At 45.9% G+C, this 22,401-nt stretch overlaps 1 protein-coding gene across 4 annotated transcripts in view; it reads left to right on the top strand.

Annotated features, from left to right (window-relative positions):
- Positions 1 to 21,860, top strand: part of atp10a (ATPase phospholipid transporting 10A (putative)) — a 434,067-nt gene extending 412,207 nt beyond the window's left edge. For all 4 annotated transcript variants that reach the window (XM_033023252.1, XM_033023255.1, XM_033023254.1 and 1 more), the window contains 7 exons: positions 362 to 438; positions 4,552 to 4,677; positions 11,037 to 11,237; positions 12,250 to 12,330; positions 12,433 to 12,537; positions 14,589 to 14,776; positions 19,740 to 21,860. In XM_033023252.1, coding sequence (XP_032879143.1) covers positions 362 to 438; positions 4,552 to 4,677; positions 11,037 to 11,237; positions 12,250 to 12,330; positions 12,433 to 12,537; positions 14,589 to 14,776; positions 19,740 to 20,433 — 1,472 coding nt within the window. In that variant the 3' untranslated portion in view covers positions 20,434 to 21,860. The remainder of the gene's footprint in view (positions 1 to 361; positions 439 to 4,551; positions 4,678 to 11,036; positions 11,238 to 12,249; positions 12,331 to 12,432; positions 12,538 to 14,588; positions 14,777 to 19,739) is intronic.
- Positions 21,861 to 22,401: the final 541 nt, after the last annotated feature.

Raw genomic sequence — 22,401 nt, 5'->3', positions numbered from 1 at the left:
AAGTTTCCAGAGGTTTCCGTTCAGGTTTCCTAAGTGGGACAGGGGCATAAGGCAGCAACTGTGCCGCTCAATTGTGGCTCAGTTTATGTGCTTCTGCTGCTCCGAGTTGCTTCTCAACTCAACTTGGACAATTTCCAATGGAAGAACATCAACCTTGAACACTAGCTCTGTTTCTCCCTTCACAGATGTTGCCCGACCTGCTGCGAGATCCCAGCATCATTTTTCTGCTGTTATTGCAGATAGCACGACTGGGTAGCACCAAACGGAAGAAAGTGCAACAGATCAATACAATCATGTAAAAGAAGCAAAGAAGTCCATTGTTTCTGTTCGTGGTTTTCACTGTATTATTCATTAACTGTAGGAGACGGGGCCAATGACGTCAGCATGATCCAGGTTGCCGATGTTGGAGTGGGAATCTCTGGCCAGGAAGGAATGCAGGTAAGCAGTGCTCTCCACTTAATGTTGTCTTTAGTTTGGAATGGAATACTTTACTATCACATGTGACTAGGCACAGTGAAATTATTTACTTGCATAGCCAATGTACACAAATAGTAGCCACCTACGACACTGACAAAGTCACAAAGCACGCCCTCTCTCATCCCCCCCACCCCCCCCCAACAACGGTTCCCCCACACTTTGTCCCCATTGTCCATTGTTCTGCCACCCTCCCCAATGACTCCTCCTCATGGCAGGCCCCCCATGCCGGGTCCTCCACTGTCCTTCCCCATTTAGAGATACAGCGTGGAAACAGGCCCTCCGACCCACCGAGTCCGCGCCGACCTGCGATCCCCATACACTAGCACCATCCTACACACACTGAGGATGATTTACAATTCGCAGAAGCCAATCGTAACCTACAAGCCTGTACGTCTTTGGGACGTGGGAGGAAACCTGAGCACCCGGAGGAAACTCATGCGGTCACAGGGAGAAAGTGCAAACTCCGCATACGCAGCACCCGCAGCCAGGATCGTACCCCGGTCTCTGGCACTGCAATGCAGCAACTCTACCGCTGAGCCACTGTGTCATCTTTGCTGGGGTCTGCTCGGGAGATGCTGGGAGCATTCTATCCATTCATTTATAAGAGTGTACTATAAAAAGTTTGTAAGTTCTCGGAGCTGAATTAGGCCATTTTGGCCTGTCAAGTCTACTCCACCATTCAATCATGGCTGATCTATCTTTCCCTGCATTTTCCTGCCTTCGCCCCATAACCCATGACACCCTTAGAAATCAAGAATCTGTTGATCTCCCCCTTAAAAATATCTTTTGACTTGGCCTCCACAGCCGCCTGTGGCAATGAATTCCACAGATTCACCAAAAAAGATATTTAGGCTGGTGGCCATCCCTCAGCCCTCGGGCTCCTCCTCCTCCTTTTTCCTTTTTTCTCCCCGCCACCTCACCCCCCCCCCATCAGTCTGAAGAAGGGTTTCGGCCCAAGATAGGGTTGAGTGGAAAGGGTAGGTCAGCCATGATTGAACGGTGGAGTCGACTTGATGGGCTGAATGGCCTAATTCTGCTCATATGAACCTCTGATAATGTGGGGGGAGTTGTTAACAAATGTAGCTAATGTAGAATTAGTAGAAATGGCTTGTTGATGGTCAGCACACTCAATGGGCTGAAGGGCCTGGTTGTGTGCTATATGTCTCCGTGGCCTTCACATTGGTCAGACCCAATAATTGTATTATTTTTCTCTATCCCTGAATCCTTAAAATGATCCCTGTAGTTCAGATGCACCGGTAATCTGTGGAACTTTGTGACTCTATATGTTACAGTACGCAGCGATAAGGCAGTGGTAGAGTTGCTGCCTTACAGTTGCTGCCTTGCAGCGCCGGAGTTCCGGGTTCGACCCCGACTACTGGTGCTGTCTGTACGGAGTTTGTGTGTCCTCCCCGTGACCACGTGGGTTTTCTCTGGGTCGGTGTGAACCCGGTGGGCCGAAGGGCCCGTTTCCACGCTGTGTCACGAAACTAAACTAAACTATGCCTTTCACTTCAATCATTGCTATTAAATAAAAATGCTTCTTTTGCCATTTTGGATACAGTTTGACTGCGACTTTTTTTTATACACCCTAGCTGATGTTTATTAATCCATCCTTCAGGATTCCCACACACTTAGAAAAATTCTTGCCTGGCAAAAATAATTAAAGTATAATATGTACACCTCAGCAATCTCAATGCATCTACTCATTGACAGTTTAATTAACATGTCAGAACTTAAATATGATTTCATTCAGCAGAGTAAGTCAGGCGACCTGGTATGATATTTCCATACTGGAAAGCGACAGTGTTAGTGAAGCAGTCATTTTGTAATGAGCTGTTTTTCATCTGCCTGGGTTGCGTGATGTATTGCCGTGAGTGGGTTTATATTAATAAACCCTTTGAAAAGCCCTGCTTAATGTGATTTTTAAGCAGGCCTTCAAGCATCATTAGTGTTTGTCGGGAATAGTGGTGTAATAGCTATTGCTCTGGAGCCGTAACCAGAGACCTGAAGTAATGAACAGGACGTATGAGTTCAAATCCCACTTCAGCAGTCGGTGAGTTTTTAACGCCATCAGTCTGAAGAAGGGTCGCGACCCGAAACGTCACCCATTCCTTCTCTCCAGAGATGCTGCCGGTCCCGCTGGGTTACTCCAGCATTTTGTGTATATCGTGAGTTTTTTAATTCATATCCATAACAAAAAAGCTATTATTGGTGATTCCATAATTGTTGGAAAAAATTCTATCTCGCTCACTAATGCGCAAAGTGGCTGCCTTTAGCCACTCTGTTACTCCAGACACTATGTCCTCTGGTTGACCACTATCTGCTGCCCAAACCACTCCATCTTACCAGAAACATAGAAACACGGAAAAATACGTGCCGCAGTAGGCCATTCGGACCTTTGAGCTAGCACCGCCATTCAATATGATCATGACCGATCATCTAAAATCAGTTCCCCGTATCCCTTGTAAGGCCATTCGGCTCCTCGAGCCATTCAATATAATCATGGCTGATCATCTAAAATCAGCACCCAGTTCCTGCTTTTTCCCATATATCCCTTAATTCCTTTAGCACTAAGAACTAAATCTAACTCTCTCTTGAAAACATCCAGTGAATTGGCCTCCACTGCCTTCTGTGGCAGAGAATTCCACAGATTCACAACTCTCCGGGTGTGCATGTTTTTCCTCATCTCAGTCCTAAACGGCCTACCCCTTATTCTGAAACCATGACCCCTGGTTCTGAACTCCCCCAACATCGGGAACATTTTTCCGAGCTGTGAGCTGTGAGCTGTGACAAGATTTTCAAGCCGGTGCTCCACACCATCCTCAAGGGCATCTCCTTTTGTTGAATCCACAAGCTCAATCTGCAAGAGCTTCACAAATACTGTGGCCATGCGCGCAGGTCGGACTCTGCATGCATCACAGCTTGGTTTGGGAACAGCTTCATCCAAGACCTCAAGAAATTGCCGAGAATTGTGGACGGCAGCCCAGACCATCACACAAACCAACCTCCCTTCCACTGACTCCATTTACACCTCACGCTGCCCCGACAAGGCCAGCAGCATAATCAAGGGTGAATAATCAATGGCATCCTGGCCATTCCCTCTTCTCCCTCTCCCATCGGGCAAAAGGTATAGAAGTGTGAAAACGCACACCTCCAGATTCAGGGACAGTTACTTCCCAGCTGTTATTAGGCAACTGAACCATCCTACCGGAACAAGAGAGCAGTGCTGAACTACTATCTACTTCATTGGTGATCCTCGGTCTATCTTTGTTTGGACTTTACTGGCTTTATCTTGCACTAGACGTTATTCCCTTATCATGTATCTGTACACTGTGAATGACTCGATTGTAATAGTTTCTTGTCTTTCCGCTGACGGGGTTAGCATGCAACAAAAGCTTTTCACTGTGCCTCGGTACACATGACAATAAACTAGTCTGAATATTCTGCCATTGACTCCCCTCTTGACACCTCAAGGCCTTTCCCTGATCTGCAAAGCACAGTCATGGGCATACAACCCAGCGCTATGAACGTTGATTTCTCTAATTTCAAGTAACCCCTGCATTCCCTATCTTCCCCCCTCCACCACCCTAGTAGGCCTCCTGGTTCCTCTGTTTGCACACCATTGTATCCCTTCGTTATCACCTCTTGTTTGCCTTGTTTGGTTAATGGCTCCATATAATCCATGTGTAAGAAGGAACTGTAGACAAAAAGTTTAAGAAGGAAATACAGATGATGGAAAATTCAAAAATAGACAAAAAATGCTGGAGATACTCAGAGGGTGAGGCGGCATCATTCTTTAAAAATGCGACGGCTGATGGGGTGGAAGGTGAGGACAAGGGGGACTCTGTCCTTGTGACGAATAGGGGGAGGGGGAGTAAGAACGGAGCCTATTCCTTTTCTCCAGAGATGCTGCCTGACCCACTGAAGATACTCCAACGCTTTGTGTCCATCTCCATATAATCCATGGTTTTTGCTGCCCTTTGTTCCAGGTTCCATGATGTTAATTTTACAGCGGTTGAGTGTGTAACGATTGCAGGGGAATCTTTGTGTAAATATTTTCTCCTGCTTCACCAGGCTGCAATGGCGAGTGACTTCGCGATCGCACGGTTTCGACATTTACAGAAGCTCTTGCTGGTTCATGGTCATTGGTGCTACTCCCGGCTGGCAAACATGGTGCTTTATTTCTTCTATAAAAATGCGGTAAGTTATTTTCTGTCGCCTGCCTTCAGCGTAATATTCACCGTCGGTGTTATTAATAGATTTGCTCATTGCCTTTGAACACTTCATCCCTCCCCAGATACACAGGTATCAGCAGTGTATACTGTTTAGAAGTAAGTAAGTACAGTAAGTAATGTCCTTTATTGTCATTACACTACAGTACATATTATAGATAGCGAGCATGAGTATCAGCAGTGTATCCTATATAGAGCAAGTCTGCCAAAGCCTGCAGGAACTCTTGGTTGCTAACTCCTCTTCCCATTCCTATGCTGACCTTTCTGTCCTGGGCCTCCTCCATTGGCAGAGTGTGACCACGAGCAAACCGGAGAAAGAGCACCTCCACGGGTAGCCTCCAACACAATGGCATAAACATTGAATTCTCCAATTTTAGGTCATCTCTGCAAAACATCCCCACCCATCCCATCTCCCCCATAACCTCTTCCCATCCTCCCCCCCCACTCCACTTCCCCTCTCCACTACCTGAGCCCTGGCTGAGCTTGCATCTATCTCTCCCCTCTCATTCCCCTCCACCGCCATTCCTCAACAACTTGCACCTCATCAATCCCCCCCCCCCCCCCCCCCCCCCCCATCTCCCTTCCCTGCAATCAGTCTGGTTCGGACCTGAAACATCACCTATCCAAGTTCTCCAGGGATGCTGCCTGACCTGTGGAGTTACTCCAGTACTTTGTGTCTTTCCCTGGTGAACCAGCACACCTGCAGTTCCTTGTGTGTAAACATCGTATATGATATATAGCGAGGATGAATATCAGCAATGTATACTATATAATTTCACAAATCAGTATTATCAGTGTATACAATATATAGCAAGGGTGTGTATCATCAGTGTATCTATATTACTAAAAGTCTGATCTTGACCGCTTTTGGCCCACTGTGCTGCGATTTCCGAGAGAACGCCGCCACCTACGGCCGTCATTTTTGGCCACCTCGCTCAGAGCCCCCCTCCGCCTTCCGGGACCAGAGTATTTTTCCCATCGATGAAAAATCAGAGAGATTAATGTTTTTAAAAAATTCCCCATTCTCTCTGCTGCCCCCGCTGGCGGCAGGGGGTAGGGGGAGGGACTATAAAACCCGGATGTGTCGTGCCTCACTCAGTCTCTACCAGGCCCAGGAAGCGAGAGGATCACGGCTCTCTGAGCTGTGAATAACACTGAACGCACGTCTACTCCACGGTGAGTCCGCTCGATGTGGCTGCTGCCAAATTGTTTGCCTTTATTTAAAGTTTGTGTTCACAAAATGAATTTTGGTTGTCAGTTGGCTGCTGCCCAATTGTTTGCCTCGCCTTTTAAAAAAGGTTTGTGTTCACAAAATGAATTTTGGTTGTCAGGTGGCTGCTGCCCAATTGTTTGCCTCGCATTTTAAAAAAAGTTTGTGTTCACAAAATGAATTTTGGTTGTCGGGTGGCTGCAGCCAAATTGTTTGCCTTGGCTTGGCTTTCAAAATCGTTGCAACAGTTGGCTGCCAGCCCAAGAATCCATTCGGCCCACAATATCTATACTAGCCCTCTGGAAACCAGTACCTTCGGCTCGCAACACCCATACTAACGCAACAGAAAGCCCCCCCACTGGCGAGCAATATTGGAAATGGTGGAGAGGTGAAATATTGCGTTGGTGACCAGCCGTCCCGTGTGATGCTGGGACCCAACGGGTCCCACTTAGTCTAGTATAATATATAGTCAGCATGAATCTCAGCACTATATTGTATATAACAATGAGAATCTGAATGTACACAAGGTAAAGTAGGGTGAGTTTCTGCAATGTAATCTCAATTCCAACTTTATCAGCTTGTTATTGACATTGTAAGGTGTTATAATAAGGATTTCATGCTGGCCAAGGAGGTATGAAAATAATGAAGTTTAATTTATCCACGCAAATGTAATAGATTATAAAAAAACGGATTGCCATCTCCCACTATCACCCAAAGCCTTTTGCAGACAAGAATTGCGGTTGAAGTCTAATCATTGCTGGAACCAAGCCAGTCATTTCACATGCAGATGGTCCAATAAATAACTGTAATAACAACCAGATCATCTGTTTAGTTCTTGCTTCAGTGAGAACTATTGGCAGGGAGGTAACTATTGACAGGAGGACCATCCCCTGCTTCTCCTTTAATGGGCACTGTTGATCATTTACATCCAACCTGAGAGTGCAGATGGGGCTTCGGTTAGTATTACACCCAAAGGATGGCACCTCCTACAGTGGAACACCCCCTCAGTGGCATAGCAGAATATCAGCCAGGCGTTTTCTGTTTAGTTTAGTTTAGAGATACAGCGTGGAAACAGGCCCTTCGGCCCACCGAGTCTGCCACGACCAGCGATCCCCGCATATTAATACTAACCTGCACGCACTAGGGACAAGTTTACATTTCTACCAAGCCAATTAACCTACAAACCCGTATGTCTTTGGAGTGTGGAAGATCTCGGCGAAAACCTACACAGGTTCAGGGGAGAACGCACAAACGTGCATGATGCCTCCAAAAGTTCATGAGTGGATTAATAAGACTTTAAGTGAGGGGGAAAGATTTAAATGGAACCAGAGGGGTAACCTTTTTACTCAAAGTGAGGTGGGTGTATGGAACGAGCTGCCGGAGGAGGTAGTTGAGGCAGGTGCTATCGCAACATGTAAAAATCATTTGGACAGGTACATGGATTGGATTGGATAGGTTTAGAGGCATATGGGACAAATACAGACAGGTGGGACAAGTGTAGATGGGACACGTTGGTTAGCGTGGGCTTGTTGTGCCAAAGGGCCTGTTTCCACACTGATTGAATCCATGACAGACACTATGAATAATTAAAATCCATCTCCTACAAGGATATACAAGAAATTAAATGAGAATACAGTGATAGTACACAGCGACACAAAATGCTGGAGTAACTGGTTAACTCTGCATGCTGGATGTTAGCTGTTTGCTAGGTGAGAACGATGGCCTGTTTCCTTTATCATTACTTATTTGCGTATCTTTCATTCATTTGTTCTATATCTCTCTACATCCCCGTCTATAATCTCTTGTTTTCTTTTTCCCCGACTCTCAGTCTGAAGTAGGGTCTCGACCTGAAACGTCACCCATTCCTTCTCTCCAGAGATATGCTGCCTGTCCCGCCGAGTTACTCCAGCATTTTGTGTCTATCTTCGGTTAAAAAAAAAAACAGCATTTCAAGTCAATAACCGTTCTTCAATTCTGATGGAAGACGAGCATTAACTCTGTTTCCCAACATTCACCTGTCTTTTTCGCGATCCAAAAGGGCGGAACGGTGGCGCAGCGGTAGAGTTGCTGCCTTACAGTGCTTGCAGCACCAGAGAGCTGGGTTTGATCCCGACTACGGGTGCTGTCTGTACGGAATTTGCACGTTCTCCCCGTGACCTGCATAGATTTTCTCCAAGATCTTCGGTTTTCTCCCATACTCCAAAGACGTACAGGTTTGTAGTTTAATTGGCTTGGTGTATGAGTAAATTGTCCCTTTAGTGTGTGTAGGGTGGCGTTAGTGTGCGGGGATCACTGGTCAGCGCGGGCCCGGTGGGCTGAAGAGCCTGTTTCCGCGCTGTATCTCTAAACGAACCAAAAAGCCCTTTGACCTCACTAGCACAGTCCAAGTTGGCTTGCATTTGATGAGTTGAATAAACAACATTTCACAAATAGTTTCTTCCCTTGGAAAAGTCACTCTTTTGAATTCCAGTGTGGCATCAGCAGTTTTTTTCCACTGTTTCAGATTTCCACATTTTCTGTCTCAGTTGAGATTTTTATTTTTAGTTTTCTAGCCATTAATGATAAATTCTAAAATACCACACTCATACGACTTTTTAAAAAAAACCTCTCCTAACCTCTTCCAGTTTATTGTACTTTTCTGCGGGATGCCCATGGGCATGTTCCAGCTATTTTCCAGCTGTGTTGGTCCCAAGCCCATGTTCCTGACCTTACAGGTTGAATGTGGAAACTGTACGTTTCAATTTGGAACACTTCACCTAAGTTTTCTTTCCATATGCAACGTGGAAATATCTTCACTCGGTTAACAATCCCAGGTGTTAAACAATTGTTCCATAATACCTTCAGCGAATGTTTTCCTCAACGTGTGAGTCTGTCCCTCGGTCCCAGAGAAATTCTGTGTACCTGCAAACCTTTTTCAAGAAGGTGAAATTGTGTATTACTTTTAATGGAGAATGGTGGATGCTGAACCTTTGTTGTGCTGGATTAACTCAGCAGGTCAGGCTGCATCACTGGAGAACAGGGATAGGCAATGTTTTGGCTTGGGACCCTTGTTCAGACTGATGGTGGTGGGTGGGGGGGGGGGAGGGAGAAAGCTGGAAAAAAGGTGAAGGCAGGACAAACCTTGGCAAGTGATAGGTGGTTAAAGGAAAAGTTTTAGTTTAAACTTATTTCATAATGCAATCATAATGTGGAGAGGGTTAATCTGATGATCCAAACCAAACACAGGGAATGTTGGAGATACTCAGCAGGTCAAGTTGCAACTGACTGAGCCACAGTAGACATGTCAGGTCAAGAACCTTCTTCAACTCTGATGAAAGGCCATTGTTGACTCTGTTTCCCAAAATCCTCCCTCTATTTTTGCAATCCACAACACCCAGACCTCACGACCATAGAGTGCGTCTCAAAATCAGAGTAATGGAGTCAGGCAGCACAGAAATGGGCTCTGTGAATGGACAGAGTCTTTTACACAGGGTAAGGGAATCAAGAACCAGAGGACATTGGTTTAAGGTGAGAGGGGAATGATTTAATAGGAACCTAAATGGCAATATATTCACTCAGAGGGTGGTGGATATAAGGAATGGGCTGCCAGAGGAGATAGTTGAGGCAGGTAAAATAGCAACATTTAAATTACACTTGAAAAGGTACATGGAAAGGAAAGGTTGAGAGGGATATGGAGCAAGCACGGGCAAATGGGGCTTCCTTACAATACAATACAATATGATACAATACCGTTTATTGTCATTTGAACCTAAGTTCAAACGAAATGTTGTTTCTGCAGTCATACGAACAAGGAAAAAAAACAAGACACACAATTTACACAAACATCCATCACAGTGAATTTCCAAACACCTCCTCACTGTGATGGAAGGCAACAGTCTTGTCTCTCCCCTGATCTGTATTCTTCTCCCGATGTTAAAGCCTTAGACATGGCATGGACAAGTTGGGCCAACGGGCATATTTCCGTGCTATACAACTCTATTATGCCAACCTTTATGCTCATCTACACTAATCCTATTTGCCTGCATTTATGTTTCTATGCCTTGCTTGTTGATGTGATGCCTAAAAGCCTCTAAAACATAATAATATCTAATATCTCGAAGGGCTGAATGGCCTACTCCTGCACCTATTTTCTATGTTTCTATATGACTCTAATTAAGGTCATCCGATCCATGCAACATCCAAGTGAAACTCTCCAGTACAATCCCGTTGCTTCTTGCAGCACAGTGACCGATAGCATATAGACTTGTCCCACCCTCTATCAGGTCATTTAACTTTCTTAAATTATTGAATTAACAAATGTTTCAAAATGTATGTTATTATTTATCCAGTGCAATAACTTGAACTTGTTGACATGGACGCGCAAATGTGAATTCCACCGTGACTGCTGGGGAAACTAACATTCAAATAAATAAATCAGTGGTGATCATAAATCTAAGAGATTGTCATTAAAAACTAATTTGTGGATGTCCTTTGGTACGGATATCCGCTGCCCCTTGCCCAGTCTGGCTTGCGTGTGACGCTTCAATTCCTGCAAAATAACCTGGTCAGGCGACTAGGTTGAAAGGCAGGTGCGAGTCAGGATAAATGCTAGCCTTGTCACTGACGCACACTCACATCACATGAATGAAAAACAGACACATTCATTAACTGCATTACAGCTCTCCATAATGACCCACTGATGTGCAGATTCAGGAGTTGGCACAGTCCCTTTTGTGTCCTTTGATTCTCAAAACCACGATTCATCTTCATGCTCCTCTGACTGAGTGCGGCTGTCAGTCGACTTGCTAGTCTGCTTCTCCTTGCAATCGTACAACCTGCTTTCATATAAACATCACACATCACAGAGGCAATATAACAAAATGCCGCAAATATAATTTTAGTTATCATCACTTGCACTTTGCTGTTCCTATAAAACCTTATCATTTGTAATTGTGGCTATTTTAACATCTCCATTCTGCTTTCAAAAATAAATTATATTTACTTCAGAAACTGTAACCGTGATTTAATTTCCCAAAGGTGAGACTTCTGCTGACTCAGTTACTTCATGTTGGCAGTTTATTACTAAACCCAACAAGCACAAATCACAAGATTGGCTTTGACACTTTTTTTTTTTTCAGATGTTTGTTGCCCTTCTTTTCTGGTATCAGTTCTTCTGTGGATTTTCGGGTTCGACAATGATCGACCAGTGGTACCTTATCTTCTTCAACCTTCTGTTTTCATCTGTGCCCCAACTCATCACTGGGATACTCGATAAAGATGTTTCAGCAGAAACCTTGGTGGCCTTACCGCACCTGTATAAAAGCGGGCAGCAATCTGAGGTAAGATAATGGCTTAGATATACAAGAAGATAGGCACAAAATGCTGGAGTAACTTAGCAGGTCAAGCAGCATCTCTGGAGATGCTCCCCTTATTTTTCTCCAGAGATGCTGCCTGATCCGCTGAGTTACTCCAGCATTTTGTACATATATTTTTCAGCTTAGTTTAGTCTAGTTTTGTTTATTGTCATGTGTACCAGTTGCCTGATATCAACTGGGAAGAAACTGTCCCTGAATCTGGAGGTGTGCATTTTCACACTTCTATACCTTTTGCCCTATGGGAGAGGGGAGAAAGGGAGTGGCCAGGGTGCGACTCATCCTTGATTGTGCTGCTAGCCTTGCCAAGACAGCAAGAGGTATAAATGGAGTCAATGGGAGGGAGGTTGGTTTGTGGGATGGTCTGGGCTGCGTCCACAATTCGCTGCAATTTCTCGCCATCCTGAATGGAGCAGTTCCCAAACCATATATAACCCAGTTGTTGGCTGATTAAAGGTCAGTTAATCTGATGAATTCTGGAATTTAAAAAACTATTGTTTTAATGTTAGATAAAAGTCATTGCAAAAGGATGAGAACACTCAACTTTTAGGGCGAAAATTCCACCATCTTTACTGGCCTGGCCTACAATGGTGTAGTTAGTGGAGCTGCTGCCTCATTACTCCATCAACCCAAGTTTGATCCTGACCTCCATTTCTGCCCGTGTGGAGTTTGCATGTTCTCCCTGTCAATGCATGAGATTGACGGATTCTTGATTAGTACGGAGATTATGTCAGAGGTTATGGGGAGAAGGGCTGCGAGGGAGAGATAGATCAGCCATGATTGAATGGCGGAGTAGACTTGATGGGCCGAGTGGCCTAATTCTGCTCCAAGCGCTTCTGCATGAAACCAACTTGTTCAATTGCCTTGAACAAAGAGCAGAGTGCTGGAGGAACTAGGTGGGTCTATGGAGCAAATGAACAGATTATGATTTGGGTTGGGACACATCACCTGATGGCTTTCAATTGCCTTGTTCTTCCAGGAATACAAGCCATACATGTTCTGGATGAACATGGTTGATGCTCTCTACCAAAGCCTTGTCTGCTTCTTCTTTCCATATCTGGTATGGTCTTTTTTTTAATATATACCATCAAAGTAAACTCAAATACATTTGAGCAAGTGTGAAGCACAGCTATGAACCATTTTCTTGGTTTCACTCTTGTAGGCTTACCAGGATTCGGATGTTGATGTATTTACTTGGGGAACGCCTATAACTACGCTGGCCCTGTTCACGATCATAATGCACCTCTGCATTGAAACTAAAACATGGGTAAGGAGTTGTGATTTGCCTGCACTATTCTTTTGCATTTGTCTAGCCTAGCTACCCATATGTATTGTTCGTAAATTGTGGTCAAACTTCCTTAATTTTAACCCTGAGCACCAAACGCCTCACTATCCTAATCATTGCAAATTCCATCCCATCGACAACTTGTTCCATGTCCGGTTGCTAAACACTTTAACTCCCGTTCCCATTCCCCACACTGACCTTTCTGTCCTGGGCCTCCTCCAATCATTAGGCCCAATGAGGCCCAGTGCAAATTGGAGGAACAGCTCCTCATATTTTGTTTGTGCAGCTCACACCCCAGCGGTGTGAATATTGACTTCGCTAACTTTAAATAACTCTTGCCTTCCCTCCCTCCCATCCCTCCCACTTCCCAGTTCTCCTACCAGTCTGACTGTCCCGATTAAATTTTATCTCTGTTTGCTTTGTTGTTACCTTCTCCGAGCTAACAATGATCTATTCTACATTTTCCTTGAGCTTCACCACCTTTGATGTCCCATTCTCACACCTCACACTTCCTCATCTCTGTATCTCCCTCTCAGTCTGAAGAAGGGTCTCGACCCGAAACGTCACCCATTCCTTCCCTCCAGAGATGCTGCCTGTCCCGCTGAGTTACTCCAGCATTTTATGTCTGTCTTCGGTTTAAACAATACAATACAATACAATACAATACAATTCAATTTATTTGTCATTTGGACCCCTTGTAGTCCAAACGAAATGTCGTTTCTGCAGCCATACATTACAAAACAAAAAGACCCGAGACACAACACAGTTTACACAAACATCCATCACATCGCTGTGATGGAAGGCAAAAAAACTTATCTCTCCACTGCACTCTCCCCCCCCGATGTCAGAGTCAGAGTCAAAGTCAAAGCCCCCGGCTGGCGATGGCGATTGTCCCGCGGCCATTAAAGCCACGCCGGGTGATGCAAGGTCGCGCACCGGGTCTAGTTGTTAGAGCCCCCGGCGTGCGCTCACAAAGTCCCGCGGCCATTCCAAGGCCCCGCTCAGGTGCTCTTCAACCCCGCAACTCGGGCGGGAGAAGTCGCCGTTGCGGAAGCCCCGAAAAGCGGTCTCCCAGCAGGGACCCGCGGGCTCCCAGTGCCGCCGTCCGCCAAACCCGCAGTTGCAGCCTCCGAATCTCCGGGGGTCGGGCTACAGCCGCGCTCCACCACAGCTCCACCCGCTCCGGACTCGGCCAGCCCCGTGACGGTGAGTAGTCGGCAGCTCCGCAGCTGGAACCCCAGGTCGTTCCTGTTGGAGGCCGCTCCACGTTGCAGCCCCAACGACAACGGAGACCCGACAAAGAAAAGGTCGGGTCTCCCGTGCAGGGGAAAGATTTTAAAGTTACCCCCTCCCCCCCACACACATACCCCAACAAAAAAAATAACAAAAACTACATAAAAACGAGACAAAAAATAATAAAAACACAGACGGACTGCAGAGGCCGCTGCTGACGAGAGTCGCGCCGCCCACTGAAAAAAAAGAAGAAAAAAAAAAAAAAAACAGTATCTGCTGTTCCTTCCTACCCATGTCCTCTCACCTTGTTCCTCCTTCATGGTCACCCTGTTAGCACAATGTTAGCACGAATTAAAGTAGAAAGGAGACTTCTACAAAATGGAGCTCGCTCTTTAGATTTTTCGTTCAATGCTCCATTACACATTTTTCACACAGAGAGTGGTAAATCTCTGGAATTCTCTGCCACAGAAGGTAGTTGAGGCCAGTTCATTGGCTATATTTAAGAGGGAGTTAGATGTGGCCCTTGTGGCTAAAGGGATCAGGGGGTATGGAGAGAAGGCAGGTACAGGATACTGAGTTGGATGATCAGCCATGATCATATTGAATGGCGGTGCAGGCTCGAAGGGCCGAATGGCTTACTCCTGCACCTATTGTCTATGTTTCTATTAATTGCCAATGTGTTTCCTTTCCACGAGTCTGCTAATGATCATGTATCTGTCAATTGTCTTTGGCTCTGGGGCGAGATAACTCAGTAATGCAAACGTCGCCCCCTGATGGTCAGTATTCCTTTATGTTTCCAGACTTGGATGCACGTCACCTCCATTGCCTTCAGCGTCGTTCTTTTCTTTACCGTCGCACTGAGCTACAATGCAGCTTGTCCTAAATGCTACCCTCCATCCAATCCCTACTGGACGATGCAGAGGTTGATGGTGGATCCAAAGTTCTATCTGATTTGTGTTCTTACTCCAATGACAGCCTTACTACCCAGGTAATTTAAATAAGCACTCGGAGTGGCACAGATTGGGTGCAGTCCTCATGGAATCGGGTCGTGCTATTGACCATATGCATTGTAGACAAAGCACAGAGTCTGACGAAGTCGAAACGTCACCTATTCCTTCTCTCCAGAGATGCTGCCTGACCCGCTGAGTTACTCCAGCATTTCGTGTCTATCTGCATTGTAGACAAGTTTGGCTACTAGTTGCTTCTAAGTTACATCAAACTTGGGAGAAAGGACCCAAACAGAAACTGGGAACAAATCAGCATTGTGAATTCTGTTTCCCAAATTTTCTGTTTTAAATAAGGTGTTACCTACAATGTGATACCAGTGATCCCACAATCCCAGCACTCCACATTGGGCCTGATCTTCCAAACACATCCCATTCCCAGGGCCTCTGGCCTCCCGTTACTCCAAGGGCTTGTTGTCAGCCTTTTCAGTCGCAGATCGTAGACTCACCAACATCTCTGGCAGGGTCCTTCACCCCATATAGTCACGTAAAATGTATAAACAAAAAACTGCAGAAGCTGGTTAATCTACAAAAGGATACAAAGTGCTGGAGTAATCTCAGAAGGTTAGGCAGCATCTCGGGAGATCATGGATAGGTGACATTTTAGGTCTTCAGAAGAGGTCTGATGAAGGGTCTCGACCCAAAACAGCACCAATTCATGTTCTCCCAAGATGCTGCCTGACCCCGTTGAGTTATGCCCCTGTCCCACTTAGGAAACCTGAACCGAAACCTCCGGAGACTTTGCGCCCCACCCAAGGTTTCCGTGCAGTTCCCGGAGGTTTTTGTCAGTCTCCCTACCTGCTTCCACTACCTGCAACCTCCGGCAACCACCTGCAACCTCTGGGAACCGCACGGAAACCTTGGGTGGGGCGCAAAATTTCCAGAGGTTTCCGTTTAGGTTTCCTAAGTGGGACAGGGGCATTACTCCCACACTTGGTGCCCTTTTGTGTAGTCACCTACAAGATTAGACCAATGAACTGTGGTACACCAAGGAATGGGAACTGAGAAAAGAAGGTTAATTTTTAAAGTGAAATAACTCACAGACATGATTTAACAGTGGTATTTTAAGGTTGAATGTTTTAATCACAGTTAATGTGATTTTTTTACTTCTGATGGAAGCAAATGTCAAGCTTATCCTGCAATTTATGTGAGGCTTTAAATTTAAAAAATAATTCCCATGGTATGTCCAACTTATCAAGAGTGTAGTACGTTGGTGAGACACAGCAGTGGATTTGCTGCCTTACAGCACCAGAGACCCAGCTCCGATCCTGACCACACGTGCTTCTCTGCACGGAGTTTGTACGTTCTCCCCTGTGACCAGCGTGGCTTTTCTTCGGGATCTCCGGTTCCCTTCCACACTATAAAGACGTACAGGTTTGTAGGCTAATTGGCTTGGTGTAATTGGAAATTGTTCCGAGTGTGTGTAGGATAGTATTAGTGTACAGGTATCGCTGGGCCGAAGTGCCTGTATTCGTGCTGTTTCTCTAAACTAGGTTAAACTAAACACTGTATGACTTTGGGCAATACCAGATATATGCCTTGTGCTAAAATGGCATCCCTCGTCTCCGGACCATGGGAGCCAACCCAAGTCATTCCTGTAGACCTTGCAGCAACCATTTACACAGAAGCATTTATAATGGCTTTCAGCTGGACCAGCTGTCCAGCCCCAGTCCTGGAATGCTGCTCACTGAGGGACAAGATATTGCCAGATCACACAGAAGCACACCCTATGGCCCATCGTGTCTATGCCAGAACTATTTAGATGTCTCCCAATTCCCAGGTCTCATCTGAAAAACCTTCTAAGTAATTATTCATTTTCATGTTCATAATTGATGGGAGGGAGCAGAATTAGGCCATTCGGCCCATCAAGTCTACTTCTGCTGGGTGTATGGAACAAGGTGCCAGAGGAGGCAGTTGAGGCTGGGACTATCCCAACGTACAAGAAACAATTAGACAGGTAGATGGATAGGGCAGGTTTGCAGGTGATATAGACCACACGCAGGCAGGTGGGACTAGCGTAGCTGGGACTTGTTGGCCGGTGTGGGTAAAGGGGCTGTCCCACTTGGGCGACCTAATCCGTGAGTTAAGAAGAGTGTCTTCGACCTTCAAGCTCGAGGGCACTCGCTTGGAAAGTCTCGAGATGGATAGACCGTTCGCGTTGAAACCGCGAGCTGGATCGACCGACCGCACACACACACACAAACACATCGCAAATGCGGGGACCAGGGAAAGCGGGGGAGCGCTGTCTGAAATTCACACCCGCGATGAAGAGGAAGATAAAACGGCTGCACAGTGTACGGTAAGTCCTTTAGTGAGTGCGGGGGGGGGGGAGGGGGGGGAGTGGGAGAGAAGGGGAGAGAATGGGGGGAGAAGGAGTGGAGACACTTTTAAGAAGTATAATAAAGTTTAGTGGGCATTAGGTTTTCCTTGGTCCTGAAAACTCCAATGAGCCAATCAAAATGCCCGGTCAGCTGAGGAGATTGCGTACAGCTGCCCTCGACTGCCTATAACTAAATAGGCACCACACACTACACTGCACCATGAGTTCAAAAAGACCCATGCCGACCAAAATTTACCCGCAGAAAATTTTCCAACATGCTGAAAAATTTCCCGCGACCTAGCTGAGGCCACGATTATCCGGGAACTTCCCTCGAGCATGAAGGAGAGTTCCAGCGACCTCATAGGACCTCCTAAGACCACGTGTCGACATTGCTGTGAGTTTGAAGGTCAAAGACACTCTTCTAAACTCGAAGATTAGGTCGCCCAAGTGGGACAGCCCCTTAAGTTGGGCCAAACACCGTGACCAGCGTGGGTTTTCTTCGGGAGCTCCGGTTTCCTCCCACACTCTAAAGACGCACAGGTTTGTAGGCTAAGCTGCTTGGTAAAATCGTAAATTGTCCCTAGTGTGTGTAGGATAGTGTTAGTGTGCGGGGATCGCTGGTCGGCGCAGTGGGTTGAAGGGGCTGTTTCCATGCTGTATATCGATACTAAACTAAACTAAATATTCAGGAGGTACACAAAATTGCTGGGGAAACTCAGCGGGTGCAGCAGCATCTATGGAGCGAAGGAAATAGGCGACGTTTCGGGCCGAAACCCTTCTTCAGACTGATGGGGGGTGGGGGGGGGGGAAAGAAAGAAGGAAAAGGGGAGGAGGAGGAGGAGCCCGAGGGCGGGCGGATGGGAGGGTGGGAGGAGACAGCTAGAGGGTTAAGGAAGGGGAGGAGACAGCAAGGGCTAGCCAAATTGGGAGAATTCAATGTTAATGCCATAAGGACGCAAGGTCCCCAGACGGAATATGAGGTGCTGTTCCTCATGTTCCTCATGAGGTGCTATTCAGGAGCGTGTCCAACACACTGGTGCAATATTATATTGCACATCACGGAATATTTAATTCGCAAAACTTAGCCCATAGATTTATTTGTCTGATTTATATATTGAATTGGCAATATCTTCCTGCAGTAAACAAGAAACTAGAGGCTCGAATCTCACTGGCTCCAGCAGGGAAGGGGCCGGAGTTGGGGAGGTAATTACAGGTTTAGATTAATTTTGTTTAGTTCAGAGATACAGCGCAGAAACAGACCCTTCGGCCCACCGAGTCCGCACCAACCAGCGATCCCCGCACGTTAACACCACACACACTAGGGACAATTCACAAATTTACCAAACCAAGTAGCCTACAAACCTGTACATCTTTGGAAGTCCGGGTGGAAATTGGAGATCCCGAGGAAAACACAGGCCGGTCACGGGAGAACATACAAACTCCGTACGGACAGCACCTGTAGTCAGGATCGAACCCAGGTCTCTGGCGTTGTGAGGCAGCAACTCTACCGTTGCGCCCCTTGTCTGCATCACGCTCTTGTGACCCTTTGGACATGGGCTGACTACATGGACATTCAGGATGCCGAGTGCTGCCAAGTTCTCCCAATGGGGGTGTCCCGGTGGCACAGCGGTAGAGTTGCTGCCTTCCAGCGCCAGAGTCCCAGGTTCATTCATGACTACGAGTGCTGGTCTGTACGAAGTTTGGTTGTTGACCCCGTGTCCTGTGTTGGTTTTTAAAAAAATGTATATGCAAATCCAATTTTTCAGAAAACACAAACATACATAAGGGTAACACGATCAAAACTGCCTTTGTGGCAGTTTACAAAACAACAGTCATCAATTTAAAAATAACGTCATCCTCATCAGCTATACACGACCTCCCGCAGTGACCAGCGTTCACAGAAGGCCTCTAGAGTCCCCCTGGACACCATTTGTTCCCTTTTCAGGGACACGCGGGCTAGGAAAAGGGGCGGGCAGCCGACCCAATGTGGTCGTCGACTACCCGCTGTCTCGACCCATGAATGGGCATCTTGGCCAGGCCCAGGAGCAGACCGACAGGGAGACCCCCCACCACCCTCCCCCCCCCCCCCCCCCTCATCCGCATTTGTTTACCCCCTTTTATTTTTTCCATACAAAATGATTTTATTCAGAACAAACAAAAATACAAAGTAGTAACACGATCAAAGAATGCCTATATTGGCATTTTACAAAGAAAGTTATCAAATTAAAATATGAACATTTTTATCAATAATACATTCGACCTCCTGCGGTGACCAGCGTTCACAGAAGGCCTCCACAGTCCCCGTGGACACCGCGTGTTCTCTCTCTGGGGACACGCGGACACGGACGTAACCCCGGAAGCATTGGTTTACCCCGGGAGCTCTGGTTTCTTCCCACACTCCAAAGACATACAGGTTTGTAGGATAATTGTCTTGGTAACAAATTCTAAATTTTCCCTGCTGTGTGTTGGATGTTGTTAGTGCGCGGGGATCACCGGTTGCCGAGGACGGTGGGCACTGTATCTGCAAACTAAACTAAATTTGAGATGTTCCTCTTCTTTGCTCTACTTTCCATTTTGGCATCGTACAGTTTGTTGTTTATCACTCCCTCTGAAAACATTTATCGCAGGTACCTGTACAGAGTCTTTCAAGGCACCATGTTCCCTACTCCGACCCAGCGTGGGCGGCAACTGGACAAGCTGCGCCCTGTGGCGTGGAGTCGTTTTGGCAAGTGGACCGCGCCAGGGAATTCTTCAGTCGTGCCAAAGCCTGACGTGGTGACCGTTGTTTCCACACGCGTTGGAGTCGGTGATCCAGCGCCCAGCAATAGCCAAAGTATTCCAATGGATGATGCACGCCCAACGTCCAACGGACCCAGACATAAGCAGGCGGCGTCAGAGTTACGGGAAACCAGTCTGTCTGGTCAGGAGTTTGAAGGAAATGTCAAACTCACCATTCCGAATGGCAACTCGGCATCAACCCAAAACACACTGTCACATGTACACAATGTTCAGCGCATTGAGCTAGTGACAGAACTGCCCTTTATAGAAGATGGCATACCATTGAGCCCTTACAGCGGGATAGAACGGTCAAGTGTACCTTTACCAAACTGGAAGACATTGACAACATCGATCGATGATACAACACATTCTTTACATTCCTTGTCACAGACACAAACATTGGAAAGTGAGATATTTGGTTACATGGAGCTTGAGAGTGGACAACTCTCTGAAGAAAGGCTTCAGAACCCTTCCATCATCTCACCCCGAATGGTCCAGCCAAAGACATCGGATGATAGTCATCTGGAAGAGGTTCCATTGTGACTAAAACCCGGCTGCTTAAAGTGCCTTTGTTTTACATTTTGCACAGTATCGGATTCTAGTCTTAAAAAAATTTGTATTTAATATTAGATTGTCTTCTCATGAATCTTTATCAAGAGTAAAACGTATTTTATAATTTGCACATATAGAAAAATATAAGGAATAATTGTGCAAGATTTAATATATAGTTTTCTGAAATAGTGCTGTTTTCAAAATGGAGTTTGTATCACTGAGTTTCTGTTTGTCACAAAGAGTCACGAACAAGGGTTTGTAACTACAACACAAAGGGATGATCATTTAAAACTGAAAAGCTTAGAAATGTTTTCTTTCAGATGGTAGTGAATCTCTTTCATTTTCGGCCCTCCAAAGGTGATGGCAGCCTGATCTTTTGATATATTTATGCAGATCCATTAATATTAGTAAGATTATGCGATTGAGGCTTAAAGGGAACTTGCACAGATGAAGATTTGAGGTCAGTATGGATCAGCCATGTTCATATGGAATAGTGGGCAGGTTTGAAGGACCTGGTAGCGTAGTCCTGATCTTAATTTCTTGTGCTCATGTACTCGAGATGTGTCTCATGGTCGTAGAGTCATACCGCATGAAAACGGGCCCTTTGGCCCAACTTGCCCATACTGGCCAACACGTCCCAGCTACACTGGTCCCACCTGCCTGTGTTTGCTCCATATCCCTCCAAACCTGTCCTATCCATGTAAATTTGTCTCCAAGCAAATGTTTTCCTTGTCATCATTTCTCCAAACTCCAGGAGAGAAACCACCTGGAACTGAAAGGACCAAAGGGACGATGGTCAGAATGTTGGTGAAAGCAGAAGGCTAGTAGGGGATGTACCTGGATCACTACTTTAAGGGACATTACTCTGTTCTCAATAAGCAACACTCTACATCTTCTGTGCACATATTTGTATATGGATATCCTGCCAGATTGTCCATCCATGTTGGGAAATCAAAAATAACTCTTTTTAAAGGGGTTAACTAAGAGGTTATGGGGAGAAGGCAGGAAAATGGGGTTGAGATGGAAAGATAGGTCAGCCGTGATTGAATGGTGGAATAGACTCGATGGGTCAAATGACTCCATTTTGCTCTTAGAAGTTATGAACTAATTAGTGTATCTGCTTCATACTCTAATCACAGGTTACATGTATGTGGTGTATGTGAACTTTAGCGTGTCCACATTTATAATGGAAACTGCCAAAGTAAATATTATGTTGCCTTTGCCACTCTCTCTCTCTCTCAAGGAGATGCTGCAGTGTCAGTTCTTGCAGCAGGGTGTAATCTAAGCAAGATAAAGATTATATTGAAATAGGAGTAATGGGCCTGTCCCACTTGGCGATTTTTTAGGCAACTGCCGGCGACTGTCATAGTCACCGAAAAACCAGCGACAACCTATGTCATCCTGGTGACAACCTACGACAGCACCCACGTCAGGAGAAGTCAATCTACGCTCATTGGCATCAAGCACACTGCCGGCAAAAATTTTGCAACATGTTGAAAATTTAGCGACGGCCAGAAAGACGCTACGACTTTTTGCGCGACTGAGGGGACTAATCCCAGCGACCACCGGCAAACATGTGGCGACAAACTAGTCGCCTGTGGTTGCCTAAAAAAATCACATAAGTGGGACAGGCCCATTCAGTCCCTCAGTCCTGTTACATCCATATCCATCTCAAATACCCCACTTTCTGTACAACTAGGCCGACAAATATCTTTCAGTTTCATAGGTAGAACTATATGGAAGAGAATTCCACAATTGTAACCGGAGATGTGTTTCCAACAAGGATGTGGGTCTGATTTTAAGATTGTTCCTTAGTTCTTTATTCCCTCACTATTATATACTGTTTCTATGTAAGCATTTCCATCGCAAAGGTAGATGTGGGATTTTATAATGGTAGAAATGGGGCAAAAAGTTGCTGTTAAATGTGATGGCTGCATTAAGTAAGAACGGTCCTTTTTA

This window comes from Amblyraja radiata, chromosome 6, assembly GCF_010909765.2.
Source record: "Amblyraja radiata isolate CabotCenter1 chromosome 6, sAmbRad1.1.pri, whole genome shotgun sequence".
In the NCBI taxonomy this organism is placed as follows: Eukaryota; Metazoa; Chordata; class Chondrichthyes; order Rajiformes; family Rajidae; genus Amblyraja; species Amblyraja radiata.
The sequence above is the reverse complement of the archived record's forward strand: the minus strand, read 5'-3'. Positions and strand labels throughout refer to the sequence as shown.